This window comes from Gopherus evgoodei, chromosome 6 (assembly GCF_007399415.2).
Source record: "Gopherus evgoodei ecotype Sinaloan lineage chromosome 6, rGopEvg1_v1.p, whole genome shotgun sequence".
Lineage (NCBI taxonomy): Eukaryota > Metazoa > Chordata > Testudines > Testudinidae > Gopherus > Gopherus evgoodei.
In genome coordinates this window covers 134,336,326-134,351,204 of record NC_044327.1, presented here as the reverse complement: position 1 = coordinate 134,351,204, position 14,879 = coordinate 134,336,326, and the positions used below count along the sequence as shown (strand labels likewise).

At 58.1% G+C, this 14,879-nt stretch overlaps 1 protein-coding gene across 1 annotated transcript in view; it reads right to left on the bottom strand.

The window, feature by feature from the left end:
* Positions 1–3,415: 3,415 nt before the first annotated feature.
* The window catches only part of ARID3C (AT-rich interaction domain 3C), a 127,593-nt gene continuing 116,129 nt past the window's right edge, over positions 3,416–14,879 (bottom strand). Inside the window, exons 5-8 of the mRNA XM_030567995.1 lie at positions 14,136–14,380; positions 13,054–13,323; positions 11,117–11,206; positions 3,416–3,567 (exon numbers count right to left, since the gene is read on the bottom strand). Coding sequence (XP_030423855.1) covers positions 3,416–3,567; positions 11,117–11,206; positions 13,054–13,323; positions 14,136–14,380 — 757 coding nt within the window. The remainder of the gene's footprint in view (positions 3,568–11,116; positions 11,207–13,053; positions 13,324–14,135; positions 14,381–14,879) is intronic.

The following is a 14,879-nucleotide window of genomic DNA, read 5'->3' as shown; positions in this document are numbered from 1 at the left end:
TGGCTCTATACTGTCTGTATTTCAAATTGGTGCTGTAGTTCTGGGTGACTCCCCAGACAAGTTGGTGTTAGCTCTGCCTAGCCTGCTTGATGGCCCATTAAGGACCATCAGCTACACAACTGACCCATTGAGAAGAGGTAGATACGCCTTGTAACTCAGCAGGGTGTGCAGGGACTTGCCCATGTGACTCCAGACTCCATTTTGCTGTAATTTTCCACAGTAAGAACAAAGAAGTGTTCTTACACCTGGAAGAGCCTATATAAGGCTGATGCCTCATCTCCATCTTGTCTCCAATCCTGCTTCCTACCTCTGGAGGGACTTTGCTACAACCTGAAGATCTACACAAGGGACTGATGACCCATCCCAGAGGGGGATGTTCTCCAGAGACTTGATTTGAACCTGCAGTTTACTCCATACCTGCTACAAGCCTGAACTAAGAACTTTGCCATCACTGTATGGAATTGATTCCATTTAACCAATTCTACTTCTCATCTCTGTCTTGTTCCTTTTATGCATAAACCTTTAGATTTTAGATTCTAAAGGATTGGCAACAGCATGATTTGTGGGTAAGATCTGATGTGTATATTGACCTGGGTCTGGGGCTTGGTCCTTTGGGATCGAGAGAACTGTTTTCTTTTACTGGGGTGTTGGTTTTCATAACCATTCATCCCCAGGACGAGTGGCACTGGTGGTGATACTGGGAGACTGGAGTGTCTGAGGGAATTGCTTGTGTGACTTGTGGTTAGCCAGTGGGGTGAAACCGAAGTCATTTTTGTCGGGCTGGTTTGGTTTGCCTTAGAGGTGGAAAGACCCCAACCTAGGGCTGTAACTGCCCTGTTTGAGCAATTGGTCCTGAATTGGCACTCTCAGTTGGGTCCTGCCAGAACCGCATCGTCACACTTCCCCCACCCCAAATCCTCCCATCCCCACCTTCAGTGGGCCCTGCTCTCCTCCTGCTCCACTCCCTGCCTCCCTCTGCCCCACCCCCACCATCTCCCCAACACCTGTCTGCATCCCCCCACCTGAGATCCCCCCACCCCAACACACTGGGGCCATCTCCTCTGCTGCACCCCCACCCCCCCATCCCAGAGGCCAGGTGCTCCCTCCGCCCCCTACAGGTTCCTCCCACGTTCACTGCAGTGCTGAAGCCAGGCGGGGGGCGGGCGGGGAGGGGCTCTGCAGGTGATGGGGGAGGAGGGTGGGTTATAGATTGGGGGAGGGGACATGTCCTGCTTTTTTAATATGACAGTTTCAGGGGCAAAACCTCATTTGGCCCTGGGCCGATTGCCCAGCCTGGCCGCCTCGGCGTGAGACTCACCTGCCTCTGGGGCCGTGCCCGCCACGCCTCACCCCGCCTCTGCCTGTGGCTGGAGGGGGCACGGACCCTGCCCTGCGAGAGTCTGGTGAGGTTCGGCACCAGGGGGCTTGGCAGGATCTGTGCTGAGCTCCCCAGCGGCTGCGGAGACCCATGTGCCCGCAGCTCAGCGGGCAGAGCCGGGCACCTTGGCCTGGGGATTCCTGGCTCAGGTGGGCGCTCTGAGGCAGCCACTTTAACCCCATGAATCCTCCTTACACCTCACGGTCCAGCTTCTCCAAGTGCCCTGCTCCTCCCCCCACCTTTGGGGGCCTTGTGGGTGGAGGAGGGGAGCATGGGGCAGGAGGGACGGCGCAGGCCCGCAGGGGGTTCCCTCCCTGTAGCCCCAGTGCAGGGTTGTGGTTCCCCGAGGCCCACGGGGAGGGTACTGGAGGTAAAGGTGCCTTGAGAGAGGAAAGGCAAAGAGCGCCAGCAGCAGAGCTAAGAGCTGCCTGGCTCTGGAGCCCAGACACCACTGTGAGGGGCTGCTGTCCCCAGCTGGCATCCAAACAGCCCTTCCCTCCCCGTCCCAGGGCTGGAAAGGCTTGTGTGCCCAGCCAGCCCCGTCAGCTCTGCCAGCGCACCCGGCTGGGGGCAGGATGGGGCACTTGGGAGTTGGGTGAGGCCATAAGGAGCATTGTGGCCAGCGCACCAGCCCCAGCCCCACACATACTCCCCCCGCCCCCTGCCGCCCGTTCCCCCTTGTCCTGCTCTCTGGCCTGGCCCGCCCTGGCTGGGAGCTTCTCCAGCGACAATACACGGCATTTGCCAAGGATGAGCAGGGAGACAGGCTCGTGTGAGAGCATGCAAGAGGGGTGGCTACGTGTGAGTGTGCAACAGGGATACCGTGAGTGAATGTGTAGCACGGGTCACCACGAGTGAGTGTGTAACGGGGCAGGCTCTATGTGTAACAATGAAAGGTGTTCCACATGAGCAGGTAACACGCACAGACTGTGTGTGTGTGTGTAACAGAGAGGGGATTGCACGTGGGTGTGCTGGGGGGAATGTGTTGTGTGCATGTGCATGGGGTATATCACATGTGAGTGTGTCAGGGCGGTGTGCATGCTGATCCCTCTGCCCTGCTCAGTGGCTCAGCCTGGCCACGTGAGCAGCAACATTCCCTGCCCCCCCTCACCCAAACTTCTGGCTAAGGTCAAGTCCAAGTGTGTGCAGTGAAAGCCAAAGTCCTCAGCGCTCCCAGCCCAAGCCCTGTGGGCCAGAGTCCCACATCCCACAGCATCCTGGTCAGAGCCCCACGGGCCAGGGCAGCCCGGCCAGAGCCCCTCACCCCACAGCATCCTGGTCAGAGCCCCACGGGCCAGGGCAGCCCGGCCAGAGCCCCTCATCCCATAGCAGCCTGGCCAGAGCCCCAAGCGCCAGGGCAGCCCGGCCAGAGCCCCTCACCCCACAGAAGCCCGGTCAGAGCCCCACGGGCCAGGGCAGCCCGGCCAGAGCCCCTCATCCCATAGCAGCCTGGCCAGAGCCCCATGGGCCAGGGCAGCCCGGCCAGAGCCCCTCATCCCATAGCAGCCTGGCCAGAGCCCCAAGCGCCAGGGCAGCCCGGCCAGAGCCCCTCACCCCACAGAAGCCCGGTCAGAGCCCCACGGGCCAGGGCAGCCCGGCCAGAGCCCCTCATCCCATAGCAGCCTGGCCAGAGCCCCATGGGCCAGGGCAGCCCGGCAAGAGCCTCTCATCCCACAGCAGCCTGGCCAGAACCCCACGGGCCAGGGCAGCCTGGCCAGAGCCCCACACCCCACAGCAGCCCAGCCAGAGCCCCATGGGCCAGGACAGCCCAGCCCTCACTTGTCACCCCACAGCAGCTGGCCAGAGCCCCTCACCCCACAGCAGCCCGGCCCGAAGCCCCCCCGCCCGCCCCAGCTGATTGCTCTGTCCCAGGCAGCCAGGGCAGAAGGGGGCTTGCTGAGCCGGAGGTGGGGAACACGCATGCAGAAGGCGTGTCACGGGCGCTCCCCTGGGACTCTGGACTTTGACTCCAAGTTGCTGTATTACTGAGGGGGCTGGTGGGGGGCTGGCGAGGGGCCCTCAGCATCTCTCCCTCCCTCACGGCGAGGTGCTGGCGGGAGTGTGACTGCGTGAGGAGGCCGAGAGCTGCTGGTTCTGCGCAGGCACCGGGCTCAACCTGCCATGGGAGCTCCTGCTGCTGTTGCTGCCGGGTGCCCTCGGGACAAGGGGTCTGCGGGCAAACAGGACACCTGTGGGAGCAAAGAGACACAGGGTGACCCAGCACGCCCCTGAGGGCACTGCAGAGCCCATGGCATGAGGATCGGGCACCCCCAGCTACGGTGCCCAGGGGCATGGGCCTGGCCTGAGGGCCCTGCGCTATCCTGCCCTTGCGTTCCTCATCTCCACACCCCACGATTCCCCCTGTGCTCCCCCATTATTCCTCCTGCACCCCAGTCCCTTCGAGATCCCAACCTGCAATTTCTGCCTTTTTCCCAAATTTATCTGAGCAGCTGCTTTGCTACAAAGATGGCGGTGCTGCATTTTTCCAGGGTTTGCTGCCCAGGATCGGGCCTGACAGCGCTGCCAGCCCCGGGCCTTCACCTGGAGCCATGCTAGGGGTGACCTCTCCCACCCTGATCCCGTAGACTGGCCCCTCCCCCCCAATCCTGTATATGGCCCCTCTCCCCCTGATCCCATACACTGGCCTCTCCCCCCCATCCCATATACGGGCCCCTCCCCCCCGATCCCATACATGGGCCCCTCTTCCCCCCAATCCCGTATATTGGCCCCTCCCCCCGATCCCATACATGAGCCCCTCCTCCCCGATTCCATATACTGGCCCCTCTCACCCCGATCCCATACATGGGCTCCTCTCCCACCCCGATCCTGTTCACACTCCCCCCAATACCATACACAGGTCCCTCCCCTCCCCGATCCCCTCATCTCCTCTCTCTGATCCCCCAAGGGGCCCTATGCACTGGCCTCGTTTCCCCTGCAAGCGCTCAGCCTGCCCCAGCGCCCATCCCACACTGGTTTTGCATTACTCCAGTCCATACACATGCACCCTACCTGACACGCTGGGGCACAGCTCACTCCTGCTGCCCACTGGCCAGGAGCCCAAGGCCTGTGAGCCTGCCCACGAGCCCTGGTTCCCGCCTGGAGCATGGGACGGGAGGAGGTCTCTGTGGAAGCCAGTGGGCACAGGGACAAGGCAGCAGCCAGGCCAGAGGCACTGTGGGGCTGCCACCACCTTCGTTTAGGTTTATCATCAATGACTGTCGCCCTCAGGTCCCAGCAGAGCTCAAGGCCCCCCTGTACCAGGTGCTGCACAGACTCAGGGCCAGGGCCAGTCCCTCCCCAGCCCAGCTGGCCACCTCCACACCAGGCCCAGAGATGGGAGGGGACTGGACCAGGGTCACCTAACTAGGCAGTGGCAGTGCTGGGGATAAAACCCAGCTCTCCTGGCACCCAGGCCGCTCCCATGTGGCCTGGCCACCTCTCTGTGTGACGAACTGGGAATGTTCTTAATGTTTTCTCTGAATACTGTGTTGGTGCCTCAGTGTCCCCTAGGCAGTTCTTAAGTATCTGGCAGAGCAAAGGGCCAGTGCACCTAAATGCCTGGCACTCTGTCTCCTGGCAACTGATGGCCTGGGCCCCTCCCCTGCAAAGGTGCCAGCTGAAGGTGTTGGAGACAAAGGGATCAGGTGACCTCCTGGCCTGGGAAAGGGGCTGAGGAGAGAGGAGGGGCTGGGAGGGGTGGTTAGTCTGGAGCTGGCTGGGGTCAAGGGTGGAGGGCAGACCTGGGGGTCTGGCTCACTGCCCCCCAGAATGGACCCAGCCGAGGGGTCCGGATCGCTGTATCTACAAGCTCTGTGTTAGACCCTGTTCCTGTCATCGAATAAACCTCTGTGTTACTGGCTGGCTGAGAGTCACGTCTGACTGCAAAGTGGGGGTGCAGGACCCGGTGGCTTCCCCAGGACCCCGCTGGGGTGGACTCGCTGTGGGAAGCGCACGGAGGGGCAGAGGATGCTGAATGCTCCAAGGAGAGACCCAGGAGGTGAAGCCGTGTGAGCTTCTTGCCCTGGACAAGTCTGCTCCAAGGGAGAGGAGGCTCCCCAAAGTCCTGACTGGCTTTGTGGGGAGCAGTTCCAGAGCATCGCCCGGGGACTACGTGACACTCTGCCCACCCGCCTGGGCAAAGCCCCCTCTGGTTCCACTCTGCCGACTTCCAGCTTGGCGCAGCTTGGCCCACATGATCCTAGCACAGGCAAGGGAAAAGCAGAGCAGTGCACCAGCCGGCCCAGGAGCCGGCTGTAGAATTGATGAATGAAATTGTTTTTCATTGTTCACTTTATTAATCTAACTTCATAAGTAAAGTTTTATGAATGAAACAACGTTCATTCATAAAACCGGTTACCCCAGTGACTGGCTCACTGACAATAAAAATGCTTGTTAAGAGCCAGAGCTGTTCAGTCAGCTGCCTTTGTAAGTTTCACTATCAGTCCAATTCCTGCTTATCACTGAGACTTGCCCTGTTTCAGTATTGTACCTTCTGTTCACCATTCATTACACTTGCCTACACTGTAACTTCTGTTCACCGTTTGCCATAGTGTAATTCAAACCCCATTTTAAAACACTCACTCCATTTTGTAAAAGCTTCCTCCAGCCTTCCTTTTTGCAAACCCGGCTGTAATCTTATTAGTTAGTTTAGATGTGTGACTGAGGTATGGATGGATGATGGACTCAACCTCCAGCCCCAGCCTGTCCTGATGAAGCAGAGTTCAAACCCCCCCGGCTGAAGATGCAGACAAGAGCCCTAACAAAGTAAGCAGAGTCCACCCTAAACAGAAAAGGTGCAATAGAAGGAAGATCAAAGCCAGGTCCCAGGCTGAAAGTCACCTGCAATTGGCGGGTGATCAGTCACCAAACCCAGAGGCAGCCTGACACAGCAAGACCTATAGACTCTGGATTCAAACTAAAGCCTACAAAAAGCATGGGTGAGATGGGAGACTTTGGAGGGTAACATTCTGCTGCCAGCATGGAAGGACATCGGTGCAGGCCCAACAGAGATCCAGCTCATCCTTGCTCCCGGCTTTCCTGGCCAGTTACTGCCACAAGCTATGAACTCAAGTTATGTCCAGGACTGGTAACTATGCAGCAGCTGCAGAACATCTGATGGATGTGTGTGTGTGTGTGTGTAGGTAGGTAGGTATTAGGTATAATGTGTGTGTATAAGGATTAAGAAATTAGTTATTGGTCATAAATCAAATTTTTATCATAATAAATGTGGCATCTTTGTCTTGCCCCCTGAAAAGATCCTGTGTAGTTTTGTCTGTATAACACGGGAACTCCTGCCAGGTGCCTGCTACAGCCTCTCACTCTGCTCGTTGCAGCCAGGCTCAGGAACCCAAATGCTGTGAGCAGAGGATGCCAGGCCTGCAACGTGCCTAGGGATCACAGCCGCCCACAGGAGACAGAGCCATGTGGGGGGCAGGGGGCGACAATGTCATGGGATAAAAGGGAAGATCCTTTCATGGATTGAGAACTGGTTAAAAAACAGGGAACAAAGGGTAGGAATTAATGGTAAATTCTCAGAATGGAGAGGGGTAACTAGTGGTGTTCCCCAAGGGTCAGTCCTGGGGCCAGTCCTATTCAACTTATTCATAAATGATCTGGAGAAAGGGGTAAACAGTGAGGTGGCCAAATTTGCAGATGATACTGTGATGAACTGGGAAAGTTCTTAATGTTTTCTCTGAGTACTGTATTGGTGCCTCAGTGTCCCCATGGCAGTTCTCAAGTATCTGGCAGAGCCAAGGGCCAGTGCACCTAAATGCCTGACACTCTGTCTCCTAGCAACTGATGGCCTGGGCCCCTCCCCTGCAAAGGTGCCAGCTGAAGGTGTTGGAGACAAAGGGATCAGGTGACCTCCTGGCCCGGGAAAGGGGCTGAGCAGAGAGGAGGGGCGGGGAGGGGTTGTTAGTCTGGAGCTGGCTGGGGTCAAGGGTGGAGGGCAGACCTGAGGGTCTGGCTCACTGCCCCCCAGAATGGACCCAGCCGAGGGGTCCGGTTCGCTGTATCTACAAGCTCTGTTTTAGACCCTGTTCCTGTCATCGAATAAACCTCTGTTTTACTGGCTGGCTGAGAGTCACGTCTGACTGCAAAGTGGGGGTGCAGAACCCGGTGGCTTCCCCAGGACCCCGCTGGGGTGGACTCGCTGTGGGAAGCGCACGGAGGGGCAGAGGATGCTGAATGCTCCAAGGAGAGACCCAGGAGGTGAAGACGTGTGAGCTTCTTGCCCTGAACAAGTCTGCTCCAAGGGAGAGGAAGCTCCCCAAAGTCCTGACTGGCTTGGTAGGGAGCAGTTCCAGAGCATCGCCCGGGGACTCCGTGACAGATACTAAACTACTCAAGATAGTTAAGACCAAAGCAGACTGTGAAGAACTTCAAAAAGATCTCACAAAACTAAGTGATTGGGCAACAAAATGGCAAATGAAATTTAATGTAGATAAATGTAAAATAATGCACATCGGGAAAAATAACCCCAACTATACATACAATACGATGGGGGCTAATTTAGCTAGAACAATTCAGGAAAAAAATCTTGGCGTCATCGTGGATAGTTCTCTGAAGATGTCCACGCAGTGCACAGAGGCAGTCAAAAAAGCAAACAGGATGCTAGGAATCATTAAAAAGGGGATAGAGAATAAGACGGAGAACATATTATTGCCCTTATATAAATCCATGGTACGCCCACATCTCGAATACTGTGTACAGATGTGGTCTCCTCATCTCAAAAAATATACACTGGCACTAGAAAAGGTTCAGAAAAGGGCAACTAAAATGATTAGGGGTTTGGAGATGGTTCCATATGAGGAAAGATTAAAGAGGCCAGGACTCTTCAGCTTGGAAAAGAGGAGACTAAGGGGGGGATATGATAGAGGTATATAAAATCATGAGTGATATGGAGAAAGTGGATAAGGAAAAGTTATTTACTTATTCCCATAATACAAGAACTAGGGGTCACCAAATGAAATTAATGGGCAGCAGGTTTAAAACAAATAAAAGGAAGTTCTTCTTCACACAGCACACAGTTAACCTGTGGAACTCCTTGCCTGAGGAGGTTGTGAAGGCCAAGACTATAACAATGTTTAAAAGGGAACTGGATAAATTCATGGTGGCTAAGTCCATTAATGGCTATTAGCCAGGATGGTAAGGAATGGTGTCCCTAGCCTCTGTTTGTCAGAGGGTGGAGATGGATGGCAGGAGAGAGATCACTTGATCATTGTCTGTTAGGTTCACTCCCTCTGGGGCACTTGGCATTGGCCACTGTCGGTAGACAGGATTCTGGGCTGGATGAACCTTTGGTCTGACCCAGTATGGCTGTTCTTATGTTCCTATGAGTGGGACATCTGGGGCCTGGCCCTGGGAACACCATCAGGGCCTCTCCTGTGCTGGCCAGAGGCTGGGGGCTCCCGGCTAGCTCCTGCCCTGGGATTTGAGGCCACAGGCCAGTGACAGGCTCAGCCTGATTGGCCTGAGCTACAGGAGCAGCTGGGGGCCGGGGTGACGCTGGGGTGGCACCAGGGCAGGGGGGAAGCTCCTGTGCCCACAGCAGCACATTGGTGCTGTGGCTGCAATAGCCAGCGTGTGTCGGTGTCGCGTGTGGGGAAACCCCATCCTGCCACCTCGCTGGCAGCCACCACTGGCATCAGAGCCCGGAGGACAGGAGCTGGGGGCAGCTGCCAGCCAGCATCAGAGGCACATGTGAGCTGCGAGGAGCATGGCCAGGGGGCCGTAGCCCATGTCGAGTGTGGCAGGCTGTCGGGAGAACCGGGATCTAGGCAGGGAGGGATCATCATGAAGCCAGGACCTGTGTCTTGAACTGTCTCTTTGCTCATGCGAGAGTCCCATGTCTGGGGCAGCCCACGGGGCCGCTTCCGGAAGAGGGGCAGGCATGTGCCATGCACAGGGGAATCCCTCTCGGTCCCACCACGAAGTGAGACCAAGTCCCCTCCAGCCATGTCCAGCACCCGGTTCACCACTGGCTTCACGGTGACGCCCTCCACGGACTCGCCCCGGCCGGCCCTCCCCGCTGGCCTCTCCTCCCCATGTTCCCGTCCCAGAGGGCGCAGGAGCCGTCTCCTCTGCAGCCCCTCCTCCCGTCTCTGGCTCCAGAGCTTTCTCCTGCCTGGCCTCTGGCTCTGATTCTCCCCCCACCCTGCTGCCTAGTGCCTGGTGCTGGGTCTGGCCTGGAGGCGAGGAGCCGTGCGGAACAGCTGGCTCCTGGAGGCAGACGAAGGATGGATAAGACACAAGGCTCTGATTGGCCCTGACCTTTCCGGATAGTTAAATATTTAACTGCTGTCAAGTCCAGGTTTATATTTTAATTGGGGAAGCTCAGCGGGGCTAGGAGGCGTCTCCAGGGGGCAGCGGGGTGACCCACTTAGCCAAAGCAGGAACGTACACTTAAAGGGACAGGCCCCCGATTGCATGAAACCTTCCCAGCCACTTCCACGGGGTCTCTCGGCCAAGGAGCTGTCACTGCTCTGCTCAGAAACGGAGCCTTGATCCATTGCAGTTCATGAGCCGGAAAAGGGTGGGAGATTCTGGAGCATTCAGGCTCCTCGCTGAACCCCAGCTTTCTGGGCCGCGCCATCGGCTCTGAAAACAGATCTGTCCCCATCTGCATCTCTGTTCCCAGCCACACATGAGAACATGAAAACATCCATCCTGGGTCAGACCAATGGTCCATCCAGCCCAGGATCCTGTCTGCCGACAGTGGCCAGGGCCAGGTGCCCCAGAGGGAATGAACAGAGCAGGACAATTATCTAGTGATCCATCCCCTGTTGTCCACTCCCAGCTTCTGGCAATCAGAGGCTAGGGACACCTGGAGCATGGGGCTGCATCCCTGCCCATTGCATCCCTGCCCCATAGCCATTAATGGACCTGTCCTCCAGGAACTTATCTAGTTCCTTTTAGAGCCCAGTTATACTTTTGGCCTTCACAACATCCTCTGGCAAGGAGTTCCACTGGTTGACTGTGCGTTGTGTGAAGAAATACTTCCTTCTGTTTGTTTTAAACCTGCTGCCTATTCATTTCATTGGGTGACCCCTGGGTCTTGTGTTATGTGAAGGAGTAAATAACACTATGACTCTCAGCAAAAGCATTCGTACCTGCACTTGTATGGCACCCATGGTTTACATTAAAGGCCGGGGATCTAACCGTGAAATTCACCCCTGTGCAGAGCGGCTGGTACCCCTTGGGGTGCGGGGATTACTGGGGTGCGTAGCCCTTCTGCCAGCCCACTGGCATGAGAGACACTTTGCCAGCGGGTTTCACGGATGGACGTTTGTGGACAGCAAAGGACCGTCGAGATTCAGGGATCTCAGTTCCATTCCTGGCTCTGGACGGTGAGTTCTCCAGTGGGCACGAGTAGGGGAGCCGCCGTCCACCACCTTGGCTGCAGCATAAGTCCGTCCATCTGTCTGTGCAAGTCCCCACCCCCACGCTATGGCCAACTGATCCTGCAGTAATTAAAGCCCAGTTCTCTGGCACTCCCTCCCGCGCCTGCCTGCCCACCCAGTGCTCTCCACCATCAAATCGACTGCTCACCAGGACAATCTGCAGCTCTGCCTCCCCGCCCCCGCCTGCCTGGCATGCTCGGCCCTGCCACTTCATTACAATGGATTTTATAGTAAAGACATCAGATTGAAAGAAGGACTCGCCAGTCAGGCAGTGGCTATAACTTATTGGATTTCCTGGCCGCAATTACATGGGCCGAGCAGCCCTTCTATTTACCTGCGTAGACAACTCCATTTATTTCTATTGACATGTTGATGCTGCTAATGCCGTTGGTGGACAGGTTCAATGCGGTCTCCTGTCTGTCATCTGGGGGAAAGGAAAGACCAATATGAGAAACGAGACAGGCCTGCCTGGGAAACACAGCTAGTGGGATGGACCCCCACCCGCTCCAGCCAGCTGGCTGACCCCGTTTGCCTGTCTGGGTTAGCAACTGGGACGTTTTCCTCCCCGGTTTTGCTGGGGCAGAGGGTGGGATCTCGCAGGGCCTGGCTGGAGGAGTAACTCCCATCACTCCCCATGGCTGCCTCGTCTGTTGGAAGGGAGAGTCTTGTCACACCCTGGGGCACAAAATCATGTGGTGTCGCCTTGCACGATAACGTCCTGGTGTCACCAGGCAACATCGATAGGGTTTGTGACACCCCGTGAGCAGCGCCAGTGGGACACAAGATCTGGTCACCACAGCCCGCCCCCATCCATCCATCTTTACCTCTCCACTTTTCATACGTACTCCTCTTGCTGTCCATCGATATATACTCATCTATCTGCCTGTCCATCCAGCTATAGGTACTCCTCTGCCTATATCCCTAGCCATTCATTGGTATGTCCTCCCTACCTCCTCCTCTATACGTACCCGGATCCATCCATCCCTCCACCCATCAGTCCATCCATCCATCCCTCTGTCCATCCGTCCATCAGTTCATCCATCCATCCATCCCCACATGCACCCTTCCTCCCATCCATCCATCCATCCCCACACGCACCCTTAGATCCATCCATCCAACTATAGGCACCCTTCTGCCTCCCCCCCAGCCATTCATTGGTATGTTCTCCTCATCTATATGTACCCTCATCCATCCTTGGCTATAGGTACCCCTCTGTCTGTCTATCTGCCTTTCCCAGACCCGAAGAAGAGCTCTATGTAGCCCAAAAGTTTCTGTTTCACCAACAGAAGTTGGTCCAATAAAAGATACACCTCCCGCACCTTGTCTCTCTGTCTCTCTCCATCTGTTCATAAGCCCTGTCTAGCTCGCTGTCTCTGCACCACCCATGCCCCTCTATGCAACATACATACTGTGCCTCTCTGTCCATCTGTCCACCCACATGTATACTTCTCGTTCTGGATCAGACATTCTCCTCTCTTGAATCCAGCGGGGGGTTGGATTGTGCCCACCACCATGATGCCAGATCACAATGCCAGGAACATGGGGTGACCCCCCATCCTGCCCTGTCCCCGTTCGCAGGTTCTCATTAACCCCTGGGACGGGGAGGCGGGGGAGGGGTGTGCCAGCAGCGGTCCCCACCCCAGGGCAGTTATGCTATGGCTGGTGCCTGCGGCAACGTTACACATGAACTTCATGAAAACCCGGCTCGTTTCCCCGCCCAGATGGCCAGGAGAGCCGAGCGGGGGGGTCAGACACCCCAAGGCTGAGCAGTGTGGGTGTGACTAGATGATTGGGCTCTGACTGGATCTGTCCCACACAGGGGAGGGCTGGACTGCGTCCGCTCAGCCATTCTCCACTGCACTCCCTCCTTCCAGCTCCAGGAGATCCAGCCCCCTCTCCACCAGCCACATGACCCCCCAGCCCCCTGTTCTAGCCAGAGCAACATACATGGAGGGATCCTGCTGGGAAACCTGCTGTCCCTTAACACCATGCAGGGCTGCTGGTCAACACTGACTCAGAGGAGAGAATCGCCCATGCAACCTGGGCCCCCCCCGACAGTGAGCAGCCCCAATCCCGCTTAGCGTCAGACTCTGGAGCACGTCACGGCCCACGATGGTGCAGCTGTGCAGCAAGTGACAACCTGCCAGCCAGTGAGGCTGCGATGCCTGCTCCTGCCCACTCCTGCCCCTCTGTCCATCCTGCCCCCACTCCTGCCCCTGCCCCTCCATCCATTCTGCCCCCACCCCTGCCCCTGCCCCCCCCGCACGGGACCTCGGCTGCTGAGCTTGATGTTCATGGGGAACTGCGAGGCCATGGCCAGGAGGTTCTGCTGCAGGGCGTGTTGCATCAGCCGCTGCTGCTCCTCCGCCATCAGCGCCATCTTCTTCTCGGGCGGCTCCCCTGCCTCCAGCTTCTCCCGCAGCTGCTCGAGCGCGGCCGCCTGGGACGCGGCGGCCGCCTGGGCAGCGGCTATGTGGTGCCCTGCCAGGCTGACGGGGATGGCGATCCGGCTGGGCACCGCCGCCGACAGGATTCCGTCTTCTGGAACCACAGGGAGGGGGAAGGGGCTCAGGGGTTGGCAGCCGGGCCACAGGGCCAGAGGGCGCTGGGCAGGATGGCCCCTGTGGCACTGGGTCTGGAGAGACTCTGGGAGTGCAAAGAGCAGTTCCTGTGCCCCACTGCATGACCAGGAGCAGAGCAGCTCTCTGAGCTACTGACCCTCCCAGCTGCTGCTGCCCGCCACACCAAAGCCCCACGATGGGGAAGCTCCTCAGGGCTGGAGGCAAAGCAGCACCTTAGTCCGGACGCTTCCTCAAAGCAGCTGGGCTGGAAAGCCGGGCTGGGGGTCCCCCAGCGCAGGGACATAGCAGCTGGGCCTATGGGCGGTGACGCTCACGTGCCCAGGGACTGCAGCAGTGTCGCTGGCAGGGCATTTCCCCTCTCCGGGGGCTCAGCAGGGGCTTGGCTATGGAGCAGACCTGCCTCCAGGAAGCTGCCCGGGGCGTATCCCCCCCCAAGAATTGCCTATGGCTGCAGCCGAAGGGAGGCACCTTGGCCTCTTCCAGCCTCCTCCATGTGGCTCTCCCTCGGGGCCCCATGTTCTGGGGTGTCCAGCAGCGAGTTCTCCACAGCTGTGAGGGTCAAGTTCCCTCCTGGAGCAGCTCCCGTGGCTGGATCCCCACGATCCACCCACTAGCCAGCTTGCGTGCAGCACAAGGCACAGAACCCTGCACCTCCTGCCCCTGGGGCCAGAGGAGAGCCCCCACTAGCTGCAGGCAGGATGCTGCAAGCAGGTCCGATCCTGTCCCCCATCTCCCCGTCGCTATGGGGCTTCCACTCCCCGCCCCACCCACCTTTCTTAATGGCGTGCGCTTGGCTCATCTGGCTGCAGCTGTGGGTGGAGATGGCGAGGGCCGGCACGGGGATCTTTGGGGAGGCCAGCATGGCCGGGGTGCCCACGGGGGAGTAGCTGAAAAGCGCTGTCCCAAAGCTCTGCCTCCGTCCCTCTCGCCGGTTGCTGTCGATGGCGGCCTGGAGCTCACCCGGGGAGCTGAGGGCTTGTTTCTCACATTCGTAGGGGTACAGGTATTTCATGTATCTGGAAGGGGTGGGGGCGAGGGGGACACAGAGGGTGACGAGCCCCTGGCTGTGACTGGTGGCATATTCTACCCCCATCCGTCGGCTGAGACAGGACCCCGGACTGGTTAATGACCCCCCGTGGTTCAGAGCAACGCTCCCATACAAGGACAATAGCTCCCAGCCCCACACACCCTGTGCTCAGCTACGCAAGGTCCCTAGGCGCTGACTCCGCGCTCCACCTCCACCCGCCAAGCGCCTCTCACCTGCCCGCAACCCCTTGGACAACCCCTCCCCTCTTCCCAGCATCTCCCGCCCACAGCGCGGCGGCATACAGGAAGCTGCGGGAGGGAGGGGAGGAGTGGGAACAGGGTGCACTCCGGGGAGGAGGTGAGGCAGGGGCGAGAAGAGGCAGGGTGGGGGCTGGGACTTGGGGGAAGGGGTGGAGTGGGGCGGGGCCTGGAGCAAAGTGGGGGTCGAGCACCCCCCAGCTAGAGGGGAAATCAGCGCCTATGGCAAGG